The sequence below is a fragment of the Channa argus genome, chromosome 6 (genome assembly GCF_033026475.1).
Source record: "Channa argus isolate prfri chromosome 6, Channa argus male v1.0, whole genome shotgun sequence".
Classification (NCBI taxonomy): domain Eukaryota; kingdom Metazoa; phylum Chordata; class Actinopteri; order Anabantiformes; family Channidae; genus Channa; species Channa argus.
This window is the reverse complement of record NC_090202.1, coordinates 1,441,205-1,460,753: the sequence shown is the minus strand read 5'-3', so window position 1 is coordinate 1,460,753 and position 19,549 is coordinate 1,441,205. Positions and strand designations below refer to the sequence as shown.

Below are 19,549 nucleotides of genomic sequence, written 5' to 3'. Positions count from 1 at the left end.
TTAAATTTTTTTTCAATTGGAGGCGTAAAAAAACTCGACACATTCAACATAATTGCAATATTTTTTGTGTGTAAAAAAATAAGAATGCATTGACTTTTAATGTGTGAAAGAACATGTTATGTAATGTTTTAACCTGTGTAGGCCGATACTACACATTGACGACACTGACTGAAATGTGTCTTTAAACATTTGCCTTGTCTCTAAATTAAGCTCTGTTTCGTCCTGATGGATTAAACAGAACTCTTCTATTAAATCTGTTGGCCAGAGTTTTTCCAAGAATAAGTGGGCAACTAAGAAATAGGATTCTTTCACATGCCTGCCAGTCTGACAAACTTAAATTAAGATTCAAGATTCAAAAAACTTTATTGCTCTTACAGGGAAATTGCATTGCCTTGTTACAGCTGCTCTCCACATGAAAAGTAGAAAAAGAAAGTAAAAAACTTCCACAAAACCAAGAAAATAATAAGTACAGCTACAAACTGCTGATCAATAACAGAAAAACCCAGCTAGAGGAGTAAATGTAAATGAATTAAAACAATACTATTTGTCCATTTTGACTATTTAGTCAATTTAGTCCCCCTCCTTTTCACAGAGGGGGATGAGTTGAACAGTTTAATGGTCACTGGGAGGAAGGTTCTCCTGTGTTGTTCTGTGGAGAACTTGACTGTGATCAGTCTCTGGCTGAAAGTGCTGCTCTGTGCAGCCAGCACACAGTGGAGTGATAGGGAGGGATTGTCCAGGATTGAGAGGAGTTTGGACAACATTGTCCTCTCAGCCACAACATGCAGAGGGTCCAGCTCCTCCACCAGAACAGAACCAGACCTCCTTATTAGTTTGTGCAGTCTGTTATTGTCTGCCACCTTCATATTGCTGCCCCAGCAAACCACAGCATGGAAGATGGGAGCTGGCTACCACAGACTCATAAATCATCCACAGCTTGGTGCTGCTGATGTTGAAGGACCCAAGTCTCCTCAGAAAATACAGCCTGCTCTGTGTTTTCCTGAATATTGATGCTGCATTAACTGACCAGTCCAGTTTATTGTCCAGGTGGACACCCAGGTGTTTGTACACTGAAACTACCTTCACCCCCTCTCCCCATATAGAAACAGGATTGAGAGGAGTCCAGGACTTCCTGAAGTCCACCACCACTTCCTTTGTTTTACTGATGTTGAGCTGGAGATGATTGTTCTCACACCAGTTAACAAAACTGTCCATCACTGATCGATACTCTGTGATATCTCCACCCTGGATACATCCAGCAACCGCAGAGTCATCAGAAAACTTCTGAAGGTGGCAGGACTCTGAGTTGTACCTGAAGTCAGAGGTATACAGGGGGACGAGAACGGGAGATAGGACTGTCCCTTGGGGATTAACTGTGCTGCAGGTCACAGTGTCAGACACAGTTCCACAGAAAGACATACTGGGGTCGGTTAGTGAGGTAGTCCAAAATCCAGGGAACTACGGTGGTGTCTACGACTATGCCCTTTAATATCTCCTCCAGCAGGACAGGCTGGATTGTGTTAAAAGCACTGGAGAAGTCAAAGAACATAATCCTTACAGATCCCCCAGGCTTGTCCAGGTGGTTGTAGATGTAGTGTAGCAGGTAGATGAGAGCATCCTCAACCTCCAACTGAGGCTGATAAGCAAACTGGCTGAGGTCCAGAGATGGTTTCACCAGAGGCCGGAGGTCCACAGGTCTAAAGTCACTAGGGTAACCGGGGACACTGGAGTGGGCCACTTTCGGTACTGCCATTATGTTTTCCATCCCAAAGGCAGCCTGTCCAGCTGCAGGCTCAGGTTGAAGATGTGCTGCAGGATGCCACATCCAGTGATGCTCTTCATGTAGCTCCAAACTGCTCTGGTGTCCTTCTGTTGGAGCCTTTTCCCCCTCTTTGATCTTTACTGACAGCTGTCTCTGGACCTCCCTCACTGATTCCCTGTCACGTGTCATTTGAATGCTATTACCCATATGTTTTGACAGTGTTCAGCTGTTCCATGATTTTGCTAGTAATTAAACTTTCAGCAAGACCTAAAACTAAATGTGAAGTGTTGTTACAGAGCAGGAAGCAACATCCTGGTTTGGAAAGCTACTTCGAAAACTGAAAAAAAATATGACACTCAATTGAGTTTATGTAATAAAGTGTATATGGTAAAAAAGACATAAATAACCCAAAACATTAAAGTAGCCGACTGTTCATGGGGAAGTGTGAGGGATCTGACTTTGGTTTTTTCTACCGTGTCCATCAGTCTGACACCTACTTTCCAGGCAGTAGGGATACAACACTGAACAGGATTACAGAGCCAGTTAACTTCAAAAATAGCAATGGAAAACCTCATCTGATGATTTGTTAATCAACAGCAGTAACAAATATTTATGAATACAGTTTTTGCACATGCACGACACAGGGGTCAGATGTGCAGTGGTGACTGCCTGATGAATGCATGTCTTCACACATTTGGGGAACAAAAGGGCAATGGGAGGTGGTCAAAAGAGGTTCAATAGCAGGACAGAAGCAATGATAGAAAAAATAAATACTTTGTCTCCAAACAGTTTGTATTATAAGCAGTTAACTACAAAAATGACCAAGATGTTGTTTATTACTATGCAAATATGAAGGTAAATGCTCTGCACTTTTATATCACTTTTCTACCTATTGGCCCTCAAAGCACTTTACACTGCTTCTTATTCACCCATTCACACTCACAATCACACACACACACACACACACACCGATGGGGGAGCTGCTATGCAGCTGGCCAACACTCACCGAGAGCAACTAAGTTGGGGTTCAGTGTCTTGCTCAAGGACACTTCCTGGGGGTCGAACCAACAACTGTGAGATTGGTGGACAACCGCTCTACCTTCCTGAGCCACAGTACCCCCACACTCGAATCTAGTTAACTTGACATAAGACTTTAATGATGCTCGAGGTGGAAATCCACTTGCATTACCCATAATACTGTGGATGCTAAGTATCTATAAATAAGGACAGTTATCTCTATGTATTAGAAATATATTTATTAAGACCAATCAACAGTACACAGTCAACACATTTTAGTCTGACAACAGTATATTTACACTTTTAAATATTTTACTGAATCAAGCTGTAACTTTCTATATTTCTCCAAACAACACTGATGGCAGTAGAGCTTGAGACACAGACCTAGAAACTGCTTCTGCAACCGTGACAATGCTGTGGAACTCGTCATGATTCATAAAACTCATTTCTTCTTGGTATACTGTCAAATCAAGTAGAAAATTTGAAATCACAGCGTGCATTTGTGTAATAACATAATGTCAAAAAGAGCCTTCATCCTTACTTTATCAAGTATCCAGTCAGCATCTGCTACCGCTCTTAGGATTATCATCTTGATCCTCTCTGGGTTATCTTCATCTGAGTGACTATTGTAACCCTGGAAACAACACAGAAGGCAAAAGATGGATGTTACATGAGGGATGCTTAAAAAAAACAGCAATGGGGAAAAGGTCAATGGAAAAATGTTTGCTGCAAAGAGAAAGCTTAAGTATGAGACAATCATCGCTGGGTCAAAGCAACACTGGTAGCTGTGCAGCACTGAAATCACAATCTAACGAGCCATTTTTCACTATTTTTCGGACCAAACAAAGAAAGAAAAAGAAAAAAAAACAACCACAACAACTGAGAATGAAAACTAACCTTTAAAGGCATTTCTCATTCTGACATGTAACCACTGGGGTTAAACTATCTACAGAGACACTAGAATCAAAGTCAGTTCTCCAAATCTCCAAATGAAGAAGGGGAATTGACGAAAAAAAAAAACACCATCCATAAACATCATTTAAAGTTCAACTTTAACTATTTATTTACAACTTTAACTTATAACTGCTATAAATATACAGTCTTTACAAGTTTAAGCTTTAACGGTGATAGCAGATGACAGCAGACACTGCTTCATGTTCAGTCATGGTCTTGGTCAGGGACAATAGCAAAAACACTTTATATTTGGTGCACAAAGAGCCAAACGTGTGACGATAAGCTGTTAGGGCATCACAGGGGTTGAGTGGTTAGCACTGCAGCCCAACAGCTGGAGAGTGGCCAGTTCACATCCCTGACCGACCTGGCCACTCTGTGTGGAGTCTGCATGTTCTCCACGTACCTCAGTCTCCTTCTCCTTTCCAAAGACATGCACGTTAGCTTAAATGCTGACTCTAAGTTGGCTGTGAATATAAATGGTAGTCTGTCAGTGTGTGTCTCTCTCTGTCGGCCCTGAGATACACCTGTTCAGGCCAACAACAGCTCCAGCCCACTATGAGTGGTAGATAGAAGGTACCTGTCTTATGGCGTGGTGGTAATGCTGCTGCATTGCTGTGGTCGGCAACAGCCTGCAACATCTGAGGAGGTACCGATAGAGCTGCACTGGTGTCTGGATCAACTCAGCTCCAGCTAAAGGAGACATTCCTTGCTACCCAGGGATCAGCTGGCAGCTACATTTTATATTAAGAAGTGAGAAAACAAATCCACTGAGACATAATAGCTTCGGATTATACAGCACATACAAAACCTCCTGGGTCCCTTTAGTGTACATCAACATTGCACAGACTATATCCCGATGTCCCTTTGAAATGTGTTAAGGTGAATACTTAAATATATTTACAATCAGCATTCTAAAATAGGATTTATTTAAATATTGTGTATAAAAAGTAAAAGGGTTTTATGCATACAACAACTACGTAGGCTGCTTTTTGGTGTTATTATTATTAACTAACTAACTAACTAGCAAAGCTGGAAGCAGCTGACTCAGAGCTTCGAGTTTCAATCAGCGACCAGACTAGAAGGTGACACTTACTGTGGTCAGGATGAGTAGTGAAGCCTCTCAGGTCTTTAGGTCAGCAAACGACGTGAGGTCCCATTAATTCACTGCACTGTGAACGGATGTTTGGCTTCTTCTTCGCTGGATTTAATGGCGGGTCGCAACATGCGCATGGAGCTGGACACCGCCTCCTGCTGTACGTGAGTGTGTGACATAGTTCAGACTAACAAACCAAAGGGGAAAAAAGAAAACCATGGTTTACACTCTAATGCTGTATGTTTGGGAAAAGTAAAGAGAGCCCAGCTGCTTCAGTTGAAAGGTAACAAAGATCTTTGCCCCTTATTACGTTTTACTTAGTCTTTTCCCATAATTTATCATGATCACCGATGTGACTTCCTGTTCCAGACCTTTATTTTGTATTCCTCACTTCCCATTTCCGGTCCTTAGCCATCTCTGTAACATAATTATTCCTGATCCCTTTCACCTGTGTCTCCCTCACTCCCTATTTAAGCCTCCACGTTTTGTGCACTAAGTTCCCAGATTGTTTGCGTCTCTACAGTGACTCTTTAGCCCATGCTCCTCTCAAACTCCTGGCCCTGCTAGTTTTAATGTGACCGATTGGATGAATCCCTGTTACCCTGACCAATTCTGTATAGCTGAACTCTGAACTCTGCCTCGTGCCCTCTTTGGAAACCTTTGCCTTTATTTGCTGTCTGACATTTTGACAAATATATTTGTGGAAATTGAGATTTGGATTCTGTTAAACTCTGTCTTGGATTGATATTCTGAATCACTCAATGTTTTGGACTAATTCTGTGTGTTTAGGATTTTGGACACTGATTAAATTTGGCTTCCGTGAGACTGAGCTCGTTCCCACTGACTCATCCCAGCTCTTCTTCGCCCACTATTATTGGCTGTCCTGCTGTCTGTCTCCCTGTCTCTCTTTCCTTTTTGACAAGCCACATAGAGACCGCCTACACACAGGCAGTTCATCTTGCTCTGATGTTATCCTGGTTATTCCACCATTCTCCTCCCCTCCTACCTGAGAAACACCCACACCTTCCAGGCCCAGCTCCTGCGATACTTTGTAAGCAAGTAAGCCTCATATCCTCATTAAACTACTTGCCTGTAAATCCATTGGTAAATCTCCCCTGTAGATCTGTGCTACTGCCAGAGGAATCCCTGCAAGCTCTCACCATATTCATCTGTCAACTTTATTCCCATTACATATACTCTGAGCAAATTGTGTCTGGGTTTCTTTGGGTCCTCATTATTTGACTAAACCTCACAATAATTATCAGCTAAGAAACCGACGAATCTGGATTAAACTTGTAGTTTCAGGTTATCATTGGCATGAAATATGTGGTATATCAAATGCATTGTTTTCTTGGTACTTGTGCTTTTGTATTTTTTTGGCACAACTTTTAGATCATGTACTTGAGCAAATAAATGTGTATTGATGGTTTTGTGGAGTTTTTTTTTTGTTAGGCAAGCACTCTATTTGTGAACACCACCACCCCTGTATATCGCTCCACCAAACCAGCTACATCATAGTCTGTGTCAAAGGCAGGATTTAACCTTTGACCTCATCATTAAAACACATAATTACAGTGGAGAAAAACATAAACACATTAACACAGGAACAAGTCACATGGAATTAATTGGCCTTCTTGGACTGTGCAGTACACTGAAGAAGATAGAAGCATCAACACTGAAATATACAGGAAACCCACACACACAGATCAATATTTATACTGACTCACAGCAACCTGTCAGGTTGGCAGAACCCTACACCACCATTCTGAAAGTGAGCCAACGACGGGGTAAGTTAAAGTAAAGGAAAACAAGAAAGCACTCAAAACCTACAGGAACCCAAACCGGGCCTGTGTCAAATCCACAAAAAGATCCAGCAAGAGCACGTCCACAACAGACAGGACAGACGAGGAGAACAAAAGGAAAAACATTGCCATCCCATATGTTGTTGGCATATCTGAGAAACCTGTTCACTTTAAACCCAGCTACACACCGAGGCAGAAACTGGTCCACAGCAAAGAAACGATGTAGAGAGAAATGCCTTCATTTGTACATTGTAAAAACTGAACAACCACCTCAAAAAAAGTATCAGGAAAACCAGTTGCTTGGGACAAGACTTAGCAGTCCAGTCCAGTCCAGTATATTCAACAATGACGTTAGCTTTAATTAGACTTGATGGATTTGTTTTCTCATTTATTGAAGCGATGGTTAATGATAATTCATCAGTTTAAAGCAGACAGAAAAGTGGGCCCACACTGCTCTTTAGGCTCCCAGCAAGTTTAATGCTCAGGCAAGTTATGGAGTTGAAAAAAGCCCTTTTAACCTTTCAACACAAGGTTAATTTAAATATTTCTGTGTTTAATGTTTAGCAATCTGATCTTTTTAGATTTTATTACTTGAGGAGTTTCCAGCTTGTAACGTAAAATCCTTTACTATCCGCAGACCTCAGCTGGGCACGTTTTATCTGACTGTGGTGGCCAGAGCACTGTTCTGTGGTGGGATGTGCTGAGGGGTGGGTGCTCGCTCTAAGGATACAAACAGACAAACAAACTGATACAGAGAGTGAGCTCCACTACTGGGGATGAGTTGGATTACGTTTAGCAGGTAGATGAGATGAGGTGTGATCTTTTGCCCGTAGTTGTCTTTGTCCTTCTCTGTCTCCCTCTCTGTCCCTTTCTGCAGGTGTCCTCGGCTTTGGATCTTTGTGTCTTCCAGTGTGCAGCTACTGGTCCTAACAACATGCACAATGTTTTGTTGTTGCTCTGTTCTTTTCTCTCTTCACTTTCCACTCACCCCAACCGGTCGAGGCAGATGGTCGTCCACCCCGAGCCTGGTTCTGCTGGAGGTTTCTTCTGTTAAAGGGAGTTTTTCCTCTCCACTGTTGCCTAGTGCTTGCTGAAGGGAGAATTATTTGGTTCTCTCTATACATCTTTATAGTCTTGACTTTATTCTGTAAAGTGCCCTGAGATGACTTTGTTGTAAATTGGCGCTATATAAATAAAGTTGAATTGAACTGACAAATCGAACTGTATTTTGAGCCATGAATTTCACCCACTGCACAACAAGCAGGTGCTTCAGTACTTTTAGCCACAGACTTATTCCAACACAATGCAGGACTGAATGCAGCATGAAGCCCGTCCAGCCAGTGACTATTAGACTTTTAAATAAACAATAAAAATTTCACATTTTGTTGCCATTTTTATCTATTTTTATTTCTGGTTTTGGTTCCACTGGGACCCGGTGGCCAGTGATAAACGTTGGCACAGCTATGCTCTCCATGACTTTCTTCTCCTCCACCTCTTTGTAACATGATCCTTCTTTACATTTTTGCTCAGCAGGTTAAAGAGAATGTCAACACTCCTCTGTGTAACGGCTCACACGTTTACACAGAGTGGATTTATACAAAAAAAACCTGTAGTTTTTGACTCCTCATTGTCACAATTGCTTCGTCTATAGGGCTCTGACTTACAGAGGCATGGTTTTTTCATAAAAGGAGGCAGGAGAAATAGTTCCAGTTATAGTTACTTTATGTCTCCTGTTTGTGATAACGTCATTTGCAATGATGTGGACTGAAACACCAACAGAAAAGAGAAACAGTGGACATTTGCTGATACTTGTCCTACAATGCATTAGGCTTTAATGAAAATAATAACACAGGACATATTAGTGATGTATAAACATTATCTATTGTGATTTATACAACTTATAAAAGGGTCCTTTTTAAAAACCCATCTGTAAAAACTATAATTTCATTGGTGGAATTTTTGGAAGATGTTGATCGATTTGGGAAATTCAAAAACATACATCGTACTAGCTGATGTAGAATGTAAACACACTACACAACCACACACTACATTTCACAGCAAACCTACATTATAATTTAAAAGCTTTTATATTTAAGTATGCATTGGTACGAGGGTAAATTAACCAAGATGAACACAGTCCAAAGGTTGTTATATGACTACCTGTTGCACAACTGAGGGTTTGAAACAGAGAAAAGACATCATGCATATTGTAAATTATATTTCTGCATGGTCCAAAATATTTTAATTTGAAAATGTAAAATACCTTTTTTAAGTGTAGCTGTGTCAGTGGGCAGATATATTCATGTCTGAAGAATCTGAGTTAAATATTTTTAGAGTGACAATAGAGTAAAAGCACTTCTTGAACCAAGGGTAAAACAAGGCATAAATAATTGGATTTAAAGTTGAGTTGAAGTAACCCAACCACACAAATGCATCAAAGATGGCAGCAGGTGTGATAAAGCCGGTGTAGGCGTCAATTATTGAATCTACAAAAAAGGGCATCCAACAAAAGATAAATGCACCGAGCACGATACCCAGAGTCTTTGCAGCCTTGTGCTCAGACTGTTTGATCAACCCCCTTCTTCCTCTGTGATTTGAAAAACTGCTCCCGTCCCCAATCTTTCTTACATGCTCTTTAGCCACGGAAAATATTTTAGTGTACAAACAAACCATTACAGTGCACGGAAAGAAAAAGCAGATAACACTGTCCAAAGTCCCCCAGAGGCGGTTAAAGACAACATTGCAACTACCAAGGCAGTTTATGGATAACATATAATCCTCTAACCCGGAGACATTGGCCTGTGAGTAAAGTAGCCCATACGAGTAGAGAGCAGCAATTGTCCAGCTGGCACAGACCATAATCCAGGCCACAGACATTGTGATATTCCTTGAATATTGCATAGGGCGACATATTGCCTGCTCTCTGTCTACGGCAATGCAAATAAGGTGGAAGATAGACAGGGTGGTGAGAAACACATCAAAGCTGGAATGAAGCCGACAGAAGTCCTCGCCAAAAAACCAGCAGCCATTAATGGTGCGAATGGTACTGAAAGGCATCACGACAGCCCCCACCAGCAGGTCCACGACGGCAAGAGACAGAACGAACACATTTGTGGGATTGTGCAGCTGCTTGAAATGGCTGATTGACACAATGACAAAAGAGTTCCCTGAAATGGTAACCAGCATGTTTAACACGAACACCACACAGAGGGCAACGTCGACCCCCCCCCTGAACTGTGCCCTCACACACGAGGCGTTAGAGGCCGGGAAACAGTACTGATCGTTAGACAGCATACCACTCCTCATAAAGATAAACATGCTGACATCACTCTCTGATATCTTTAAATCACCTGGTGCGAGCTGCTATCCAATCAAAGCCCTGCTATTAAAAACAGTCCAGGAGTCATTATTTTTTTATGTATGAAAGTGTTATTATTATGTTATTATGCCCCCCCCCCCCCCCCCCCCCCCACACACACACACACACACACACACAAACACACAAAATTAAAAAACAAAATAAACAAATAAATACATAAAAAACAAGAACAAAATAAAAGAATTTGGAGTATTCTTCCACACATCCAGAGCAGTTCTCTTCCCTGGTCTCTGCAAATCCGCCCCCACCACAGTACCTCTCCACCCCCGATACAGATGCAGCCACGAACAGCCTCTGCAATACACTTTCATCCTTTCTGGGTCGTCTCTGCCCCGTGTCTTCTAGACCTGCTTGTCCCTCAGCTTCTAAACCATGGCTCACCAAGCGAGTCTGTGAGCAATGCACCATGCTCTAGTTGCTCGTGGTCAGTGTTGGTCAGCTGCATAGCAGCTCCCCCATCGGTGTGTCAGTGTGTGTGTGTGTTTGTAAGAGCGGATGGGTGAATGAGAAGCAGTGTAAAGCGCTTTGAGTGGCAACAGGTGGAACAGATCATTTACCGTTTACCATGGTCTACTAGTAGTACAATATAACTAAATACATTTACTTAAGTACTGTGCATACATTCAAGATACTACTGCTTTAATATTCTAGTATTTCACCGTTTAACTACTACGTTTCAGAGGCAAATATCCTCTTACTTCACTACAATTTATTCTCTGACTATAGTTACTAGTTACTTTTCCATATGACATAAATACAGTTTAATACTACAGTTTTGTTGTTCTTCACAAGCTACACTGCAGTTTGAAAAATAATGAAAATTTAAATCATATGATCATCAAAACAGTGTATACAGTCATTAAACAAAGCTTTCCAGTAAACAACACAACATTGTATCGGTAATTGTAATCTGATAATATTATATTCACTCGTGAAATTAAACATTGTACATAAGTAGTTTTATTTTTCATCCTTCAAGTATGTTTCTGTGATTATACGTTTGTTTTGAAGTCCAGTAAACCCCACAATCTAAACAATAGCACCGATGTTCTGTCTGTGTTTACCAGCAGCCCCTCAGCAGACTAAAAGACACTATTTTGTCCGTACAATGAATTTCCACATTTCCAGTTTATTCAGTGAAAAGTGTCGTCTCTGCAATACCAGACTGAAAGATCTTACCTGAAGCAAATAACTGAAGTGTCTTTCTGAACCAGCTATAAAAGAATGCATATATTAAAGGGTTCACAGTAGAATTCATGTAGCCCACCCACACAAGTGTTTCAAACACAGCTGGGGGTATTGAGTAGTTGATAAAGGGGTCGATGCTGTTACAAACAAAGAAAGGGGTCCAAAAGGACAGAAACGCCCCCATTATTATAGCAAGTGTTTTGGTGGCTTTTGTCTGGCTTGTACTTGTCATTCTTGCCTTCTGTATTCTCTGCAGCTGTCTCTGTGCCACCAGGAAGATCTTGAGGTAAACGCCGAGCATTATCAAACCTGGAATGTAAAAGGACAGAACTGAAGAGACTGTTCCTGACAGTCCACTCTGAAATAAGATGCACCTGCCTTCACATGCAATGTAGCTGTGGTAGAACTCCTCAATCCCCAGAATATTTAGTTTCAGAAAAATCATTCCAAAGCCTATAAAAGCTGAAATGCTCCAAATGAGCATAATCATAATCAACACAACCTTAGACGTCATTTTCCTTGTGTAGAGCAGAGGGTGGCACACGGCATAGTGTCGGTCAAGTGATATGAATGACAGATTTAGAATCGACGCCGTGCACAACATGACATCGGAACTCATGTAGACTTTGCAGAAGATGTCGCCAAAATACCAACAAGTCTCTACACAGCGAATCATACTGGGAAACATGACTAACAACCCTAAAAACAGGTCAGACACAGCCAGAGAGGCGATCAGGTAGTTAGTTGGAGTGTGAAGCTGCTTGAAAAAGGCAATCGACACAGTGACCAACAGGTTTCCGCAAACTGTTAGGATGACTGTGACCCCTAGAATCATGTAGAGGGTGATGCGTATGGGCAGAGGATAGATGGTCTTCAGACATGAACTGTTCCTGGACTCATAGCAGAGCACTGGCTCCATCTGCATGGAGCAAGACAGGATTATTATGGAATGGAATGAAACGCCCAGATGCTAGAAATATAATTTTGTACAGTAGGTCAGTACTTCTTATTCAAAATACAATGCAACAAGATAGAAATGATTACGAAATGACTGATGAATTTCTGTTATAAACAAGTATAAAATCTAATGTCAGACTTTTAACATCATGCATGCTATTAAGAAATTATTGTTTTGCAGGCAAAACTGGTTTATAATTTATAATAATAATAATAATATATGTATACTTATTTATAACACATACTATATGTAACCATCAGTCATTTCAGAGATATAATTACTATTTAACAGCTATGACTTAGAGATTGTTCATGAAGCACTTTATGAAACAGAATGATAATTTCTTCAAGCACTTACCTTCCATAGTCGGGATGACCAGTTGTTTTATGGCCACACAGAAGTGTCCTTGGATGAAGTCAGACTCAGCTCTGTTTCTCTGGCCAGTCAAGTTAGAGGTTAAATATTCTGCCCTCAGGGACTAAGAATGGACAGTCTGTCCCAGAGGACAATGCACACAGGCAGCAGTCAGTTCATTACACAGAATTTATTTAAAAGAGTAAAAGTGAGTTTGGAAAGTTCATCCTGTTGTTTTTAATCATACAAATATGACTAGACACTGTTGCATACACATGCTTTTGATTCCCTGTCTGTCTGTGGCTCTTATAGAAATGACCTCCATTTGTAAAAGAATTAAGGCTGGTGGTTTGTCAGTGGTGTGATATCAGGTTATATAAATATAAGTGGATTTTTGTTCTTATCAATAACAATTGCGAAGGAAATAAAACAAATGGCAAATTTTATCCACTGGTGTTCTTAAAGCAATCTCTCTCTCTCTCTCTCTCTCTCTCTCTCTCTCTCTCTCTCTCTCTCTCTCTCTCTCTATATATATATATATATATATATATATATATATATATAATTTATGACATAAGTAATATTAATCTTAAGTAATATTCTAATTTTCTGAGATACTGAATTTGGGGTTTTCATTAGTTGTCAGTTATAATCATCAAAAAATTAAAAGAAATGTGTTGAATTAGTGTAGACATTATACAAGTTTCACTTCTTGAATGGAAAGTAAGAGTAAAATACATCAACTTTGTGAAGATATTCTGATTATTTGACCAGCACCTACACTTTCAGTCAGTCCCTGTCCAGACTAACACAGTGTTGCTCTCAAAACAGGGCTTATTTCATCACTACACGACTGGGGGGCCAATGCCTCTTTACCTGCTTTTTACCCATAGATCTCTCTGAGCTAACTTCAATTATTACCTCATCTAAACCAGCAACCTGTCTGCTAGACCCTATTCCAACTAAGCTGCTCAAGGAAGCTTTACCCTTAATAGATACGTTCATATTAGATATCATCAATCTATCTTTAGAAACCCTGTCTTGACCCAGGTGTTTTAGCCAATTACAGACCAATATCTAATACCTTTATTTCTAAAATCCTTGCAAAAAGTAGTCGCTAAACAATTATATATATTATAAGTTTGGCAGTAGCTCAGTTGGTAAGGCAGTTGACCATGGACCACAGGGTCCCAGCTCCTGCCTGCATGTCAAAGTGTCCTTGGGCAAGAAACTGAACCTCAAGTTGCTTTTGGTGGGTCAGGTGGGCACCTTGCATGGCAGCTACTGCCATCAGTGTGAATGGGTGAATGGGAATCAACATTGTAAAGCGCTTTGGATAAAAGCGCTATATAAGCAACTATACATCTGACCACCTTTACAGGAATAATTTGTATGAAGACTTTCAGTCAGGATTTAGAGTTAGAGCTGAAGTAGTGATAATGAATTTTGCGAAACCTACATGACCAAGGGAAAACAATCTAGACGAACAAATCAAACCAAACACTGGGTGCTTAGCTTCCAGGAGAGAGAGAGAGAGAAAGCCATCTTAGATTCAGAGCAGCTTTTACAGATGCCAAGTAGGTGACTGTCCCAGGGTTGTCCTGAAATTGGGCAATAAAGTAACCCCCCACTCCCACCCAAAGACAAGTTAATTCTGACATCACAATGGTGCAGAAAAAAGGGTGGTCAGCCGTAATGTTTTCCCAACCCTTTACATGAGTAGGACTGAAGACAGTAACCAACATGTACATGTCAGTTAGCATTCTGCAAACTGACATCAGGAGCAGATCACTTTCTTTACACCAGTGAACACAGCTTGACACTGGGGGGACCAACAAAACCTGCAGCAAAACCCCACCAAACCCCAGGAGCCTCTTTCTTACAATACCTATAAATGGCCTCTGCTTCAGTCTGCACAAGACTAACCTCAGCCTAAAGTACAACTCAACCAAGACAGGTCACTGTTTTGTTAGTGCAGCTGTTAAATTTGCTTTTGCCAGCTGCTCAAACAATGCATTCATGTGTTATACTTCTGCAGGCCTGCAACACAGGAGCAAGTGCCATCAACTCCAACAGCAGATGCTGTCTCAACTTTTCGCTCTAAAGCATAGTGAAATTAACTTTCAAACTGTTCTAATCAGCCACCAATCTGCACACCATTGTGCAATTAATCATTCAGTTGTTGGCAGATTTCTAAATTGTTTTCCTCGTGCGTGAGTGAGATAATCATCCTTATATCATTAGATAACGGCATAAAAACGAGATAACTGCATACGTGGCCATTCTCAGCTTCTGCAGATTCCTCGTTGCGATGTAATTAATGACTTAAGAAGAAACATTTTAACTTAGGAAAGTTATTATGAAGCTAGTTGTACAGTTTATTTCGTGTGTTATTCCATGTATGTATGAGTTTTTGATTTATGTGTGTTTTTAAGCAATAGGGTCTATTTTTTATTTAGATTCAATTTTTTGTAGCTATAAATGTTAGAAATGGTTCTGAATGGTGCCTGAATGGTGAAAAATATATATTTGGTGGAGCTGAAGGGAAGTTCTCCAACAGTGCCATAGTAAAGCTTGTCTCCGAACAATCATCTGAGACGCAGATTTTGCTTTATTTTGCTAAATTGCATGTGCATGAAATTTATTTTTTACATTCCTCATTCCAGTAAACCAATATAAAGTATAATTAGTTAAATATCTTTTTCAAATAAGTTATAATAAAACAAATTCATACATAAGCAAAATGCCAAAGCCACTGCACAATGCAAATTTTTACAGAATAAAGTCTGGTTCCATTTTGGGAAACAGCACATTATGATAAAAAGTTTGATGGTTTTGTTTTTGTCACGACAATAATTGACATAATTAATGCAGCATAAACACCAATTAGATGTGTGAATGATGGTCTGGTGGGAGTGCAGCGAGATGTCTGACTTCTCACACCTCCATGAACTGGGAACTCATTACCACTGTCTGTATTCGGGCCCCTCCTCAACCAGGGAGCTCATTATTTTCTAAAGCTTTGGTTATTGGCTTTAATTGCATCCTCCTATGACAAAGCCAAACAAACAGAACAAATGACCTCTCACTGAATATAAAAACTCAAATCCTGGGACATCAGCTAGAAATAGCTTTGACAACCAACTAATCTTTAGTTTTTATAAGCATGTTGGTTTGTTTTAACTAAAGTTTATCATTATTTAAGAAATAGTGTGTTCCACAAACTAAAGTTGTTTTAAGTTATAAAAAGCCAGTTGTTCATGTTAAAATTTGGATTTTCAAGCTATAATAAGGATATTCCACACAGCTTGTTGTTATTTGTGGTGCTAAGTGCTCCTTTTTGGAAATGGTCAGGTATGCCCAGATATCGGCAGCTAGAAAATATCACCTTTAAACGTTTTTTACAGAAAGATAATTAGAATGAAAGGCAACATTTATTAACCAAACATAACCTTCACAGGCCAACAGAACTGAATAACCACTTGGCATCTGAAGTTTCTGCTCCAAAGATATTTGATTGATCCATGATTATTCCTTGGCTGCTTTGCCAACAGTTTCAGTGCAGCAGAACATTCAGAACATTTGCACTGTGTAATTAACCAGGTTACAGTCAGCCTTATTATCATGTAAACAGGGGAGGTGGTTTTTGAAATAGGGGAAGAGGATTAAGGTCATTAGGGTTGTACATGAGACATCCTGCAAACACCAGAACTTTCATTCTGGTTACACAGGGGCCCTTAAAATAGTCATCCATGGATTGTGCATTTGTTTGGTCGCTAACTAACGGCTATTTTAAAAGTTCACGGTATAAGATCTAATAAAGGCCATCATGGAAGCAACATAGTGAACAGGAGTACAGGACTTCCACAAGGCTCTGTGTTAGGACCAATACTTTTTACTTTATATATATATATTTATATATATATATATATATATATATATATATATATATATATATATATTTATATCTTTTAAGCATGGAACCAGATGAAAAAAAATAAATCAGTTAATCAAGATTCAAGCCTACAAGACATAAAAGCCTGGATGTCCCACAATTTTTTACTTCTGAACTCAGACAAAATTGAAGTCATAGTATTTCGGCCCAAAAATCTATATATCCAACCATATCGATATGATCGATATAGTCATATATTGATATGATATATGATGTCCAACCATATTGTTACTCTAGATGGCATAAGTCTGGCCTCCAGTACTACTTCAAGGAGCTATTTTTTGACCAGGATTTGTCCTTTAGCTCACATATAAAACAAATCTCTAGAACAGCCTTCTTCCACCTACGGAACATTGCCAAGATTAGGATCATCCTGTCTCAAAGTGATGCCGAAAAACTGGTCCATGCATTTGTTACTTCTAGGTTGGACTACTGTAATTCCCTACTTTCAGGATGCCCCAGTAACTAACTGCGACTGTGGCGCAGGAAGGTAGAGCGGTTGTCCACCAATCTCACAGTTGTTGGTTCAATCCCCGGCTCCTCCGGTCACATGTCGAAGTGTCCTTGAGCAAGACACTGAACCCCAACTTAGTTGCTCCTGGTGAGTGTTGGCCAGCTGCAGAGCAGCTCCCCCACCAGTGTATGAATGTGTGTGATTGTGAGTGTGAATGGGTGAATAAGAAGCAGTGTAAAGCGCTTTGAGTGCCAATAGGTAGAAAAGCGCTATATAAGTGCAGACCATTTTACTAAAGAGCCTGCAATTAATCCAAAATGCTGCAGCAAGAGTGCTGACTGGAACTAGCAAGAGAGATCATATTTCACCTTCAGTAGCTTCTCTCCATTGGCTTCCCATTAAATCTAGAATAGAATTTAAAACCCTGCTTCTTACATATAAAGCTCTGAATGGTCAGGCTCCATCATATATAGAAGACCTCATAGCACCATATCATCCCAGTAGACCACTTCGCTCTCAGAATGCAGGCCTACTTGTGGTTCCCAGAATTTCCAAAGGTAGAATGGGAGGTAGAGCCTTTAGCTATCAAGCTCCTCTCTTGTGGAACCAGCTCCCAGTTCAGATTCGAGAAGCAGACACTCTCTCTACTTTTAAGTCTAGGCTTAAAACCTTCCTCTTTAATAAAGCATATAGTTAGTTATAGTTATGCTGCTATAGGCTTAGACTGCTGGGGGACCCACCCCCCAATGCACTGAGCTCCTTTCTTCCTCTTGACCATCTCTCCTCTCCTCTCACCCCACAATTGTCACCACTGTATGTCATTAACTCTGTGTGTTCTCTCCCATAGTTGTCTTTGTCCTCCTCTGTCCCGCTCTCTCTGTCCCTTTCTGCAGGTGTCCCCCGGCTTTGAAGCTGTGTGTCTTCCAGTGTGCAGCTACTGGTCCTACCAACCTGCCCGATGTTTTGTTGTTGCTTTTTGTTGCTCTGTTCTTTTCTTTCTTCACTTTCCTCTCACCCCAACCAGTTGAGGCAGATGGTCGTCCACCCTGAGCCTGGTTCTGCTGGAGGTTTCTTCCGTTAAAGGGAGTTTTTCCTCTCCACTGTTGCCTATGGCTTGCTCCAGGGGGAATTGTTGCGTTCTGTTTATACATCTTTATAATCTTGACTTTATTCTGTAAAGTGCCCTGAGATGACTTTGTTGTGAATTGGCGCTATATAAATAAAGCTGAATTGAATTATATATATATAGAAGACCTCATAGCACCATATCATCCCAGTAGACCACTTCAATCTCAGAATGCAGGCTTACTTGTGGTTCCCAGAATTTCCAAAGGTAGAATGGGAGTCAGAGCCTTTAGCTATCAAGCTCCTCTCCTGTGGAACCAGCTCCCAGTTCAGATTCAGGAAGCAGACACCCTCTCTACTTTTAAGTCCAGGCTTAAAACCTTCCTCTTTAATAAAGCATATAGTTAGTTATAGTTATGCTGCTGTAGGCTTAGACTACACTGAGCTCCTTTCCTCCTCTTGACCATCTCTCTTCTCCTCTCACCCCGCAATTATCACCACTGTATGACATTGACTCTGTGTGTTTTCTCCCGTAGTTGTCTTTGTCCTTCTCTTTCTCCCTCTCTCTCTCCCTTTCTGCAGGTGTCCCCGGCTTTGAAGCTGTGTGTCGAATCTCAATGCTTATGTAATCGATCTATTGTTTTGACATTAAAGTTAATTAAAGTTAATTTATTTAAAAAATATTACTGCTTAATTTTTTACTGTAATTACTGACGAAATTCACATCCTTGTTCCACAAAGTTACACAGTAACTACAAGGTATGTGGGCTTTAAATTAAAGTGGTCCTTGTTACACTTGTTACCTTGTGTACTGCCTTTGTTGTGTTTAAGTAAAACTTTAGGACCTGTATTTCCAAGGTATGTTTTAAAAAAAAAACAGTTTTATAAATATACTAAGATCTATAAGGTCAAATACTCTACACTTCAACCTAACAATAAAACCAATATTGTAATAGATAATCCTAAATCCTGAATCTGAAACAGCTGCATATTCTGCTTCAATCTGTGCCACTGCTCCTACACAAAGCACAATAACAAGAACTTGAATTAATCATGTGTGAAAGAACAACTGTGTATATAAATTAATATATTCTACAGTGAGCAGCTAAAAATAAACAAAATAAAGACATTTAAATCAGGAAGTCAGGCAAATTTCCAATTATTTTTTTATGAACAATAATTTACATTTTACAAAATGAAATAATTATTGAGTAATTATTATTTTAAACACCAAATATTTCCATTACTGTACAAAGACCATATTTAATGACACAACAGCTTCACAATCATGCTGATTCATAGTTGTTCATAGTGGTAATATATTAACTAAAATTGCTTTTACAGGGTTTGTCCTTTCTTTCTCTTTCTCTCTGTGAGTGTGTGTGTGTGTGATTTACTAAATGGTTAAAGTGATATTCCACACAAAATGTATATTTTAAGCAGCAAAGTCTTCAGGTTTAGAAAGTGGTTGTGTACATTTGTTAATGCTGCGATAGACAATGGAGGCTTCAGTCAGCTGAGGTCATGGCAGCTACACAAAAGCTGCTATTAGCATTAAAACATGTTTG

General features: G+C 40.1%; 3 protein-coding genes across 5 annotated transcripts; all 3 read right to left on the bottom strand.

The window, feature by feature from the left end:
• Positions 1–344: 344 nt before the first annotated feature.
• lyrm9 (LYR motif containing 9) lies at positions 345–4,980 on the bottom strand. 3 transcript variants are annotated; one of them, XM_067507566.1, is made up of 4 exons: positions 4,827–4,980; positions 4,311–4,464; positions 3,321–3,413; positions 345–1,937 (listed from the first exon to the last, which is right to left on the bottom strand). In XM_067507566.1, the coding sequence occupies exons 2-4, from the start codon at positions 4,434–4,436 to the stop codon at positions 1,839–1,841; spliced, it is 318 nt and encodes a 105-aa protein (XP_067363667.1). In that variant the 5' UTR covers positions 4,437–4,464; positions 4,827–4,980; the 3' UTR covers positions 345–1,838. The 3 variants fall into 3 exon arrangements, with proteins under 3 accessions (XP_067363667.1, XP_067363669.1, XP_067363668.1); XM_067507568.1 differs by lacking the exon at positions 345–1,937 and adding an exon at positions 2,073–2,099; XM_067507567.1 differs by lacking the exon at positions 345–1,937 and adding an exon at positions 3,004–3,239.
• Positions 4,981–8,584: 3,604 nt separating this feature from the next.
• Positions 8,585–9,999, bottom strand: LOC137128894 (trace amine-associated receptor 13c-like). The gene has a single exon (XM_067507564.1). It carries the CDS (start codon positions 9,944–9,946, stop codon positions 8,912–8,914), a length of 1,035 nt encoding a protein of 344 aa, XP_067363665.1. The 5' UTR covers positions 9,947–9,999; the 3' UTR covers positions 8,585–8,911.
• A 1,137-nt stretch (positions 10,000–11,136) lies between these two features.
• On the bottom strand, positions 11,137–12,120 carry LOC137129135 (trace amine-associated receptor 1-like). The gene has a single exon (XM_067508031.1). The coding sequence runs from the start codon at positions 12,118–12,120 to the stop codon at positions 11,137–11,139; it is 984 nt and encodes a 327-aa protein (XP_067364132.1).
• Positions 12,121–19,549: the final 7,429 nt, after the last annotated feature.

Excerpts from the sequence above, each read along its gene's own strand:
- LOC137128894 (XM_067507564.1), bottom strand. The coding sequence starts at position 9,946 with ATGTTTATCTTTATGAGGAGTGGTATGCTGTCTAACGATCAGTACTGT.
- lyrm9 (XM_067507566.1), bottom strand. The coding sequence starts at position 4,436 with ATGTCTCCTTTAGCTGGAGCTGAGTTGATCCAGACACCAGTGCAGCTC. Across the intron at positions 3,414-4,310 it reads ACCACCACGCCATAAGACAG|GGTTACAATAGTCACTCAGA; the intron begins GTACCTTCTATC and ends TGTTGTTTCCAG. Across the intron at positions 1,938-3,320 it reads CTGACTGGATACTTGATAAA|GGAATCAGTGAGGGAGGTCC; the intron begins GTAAGGATGAAG and ends GACACGTGACAG.
- LOC137129135 (XM_067508031.1), bottom strand. The coding sequence starts at position 12,120 with ATGCAGATGGAGCCAGTGCTCTGCTATGAGTCCAGGAACAGTTCATGT.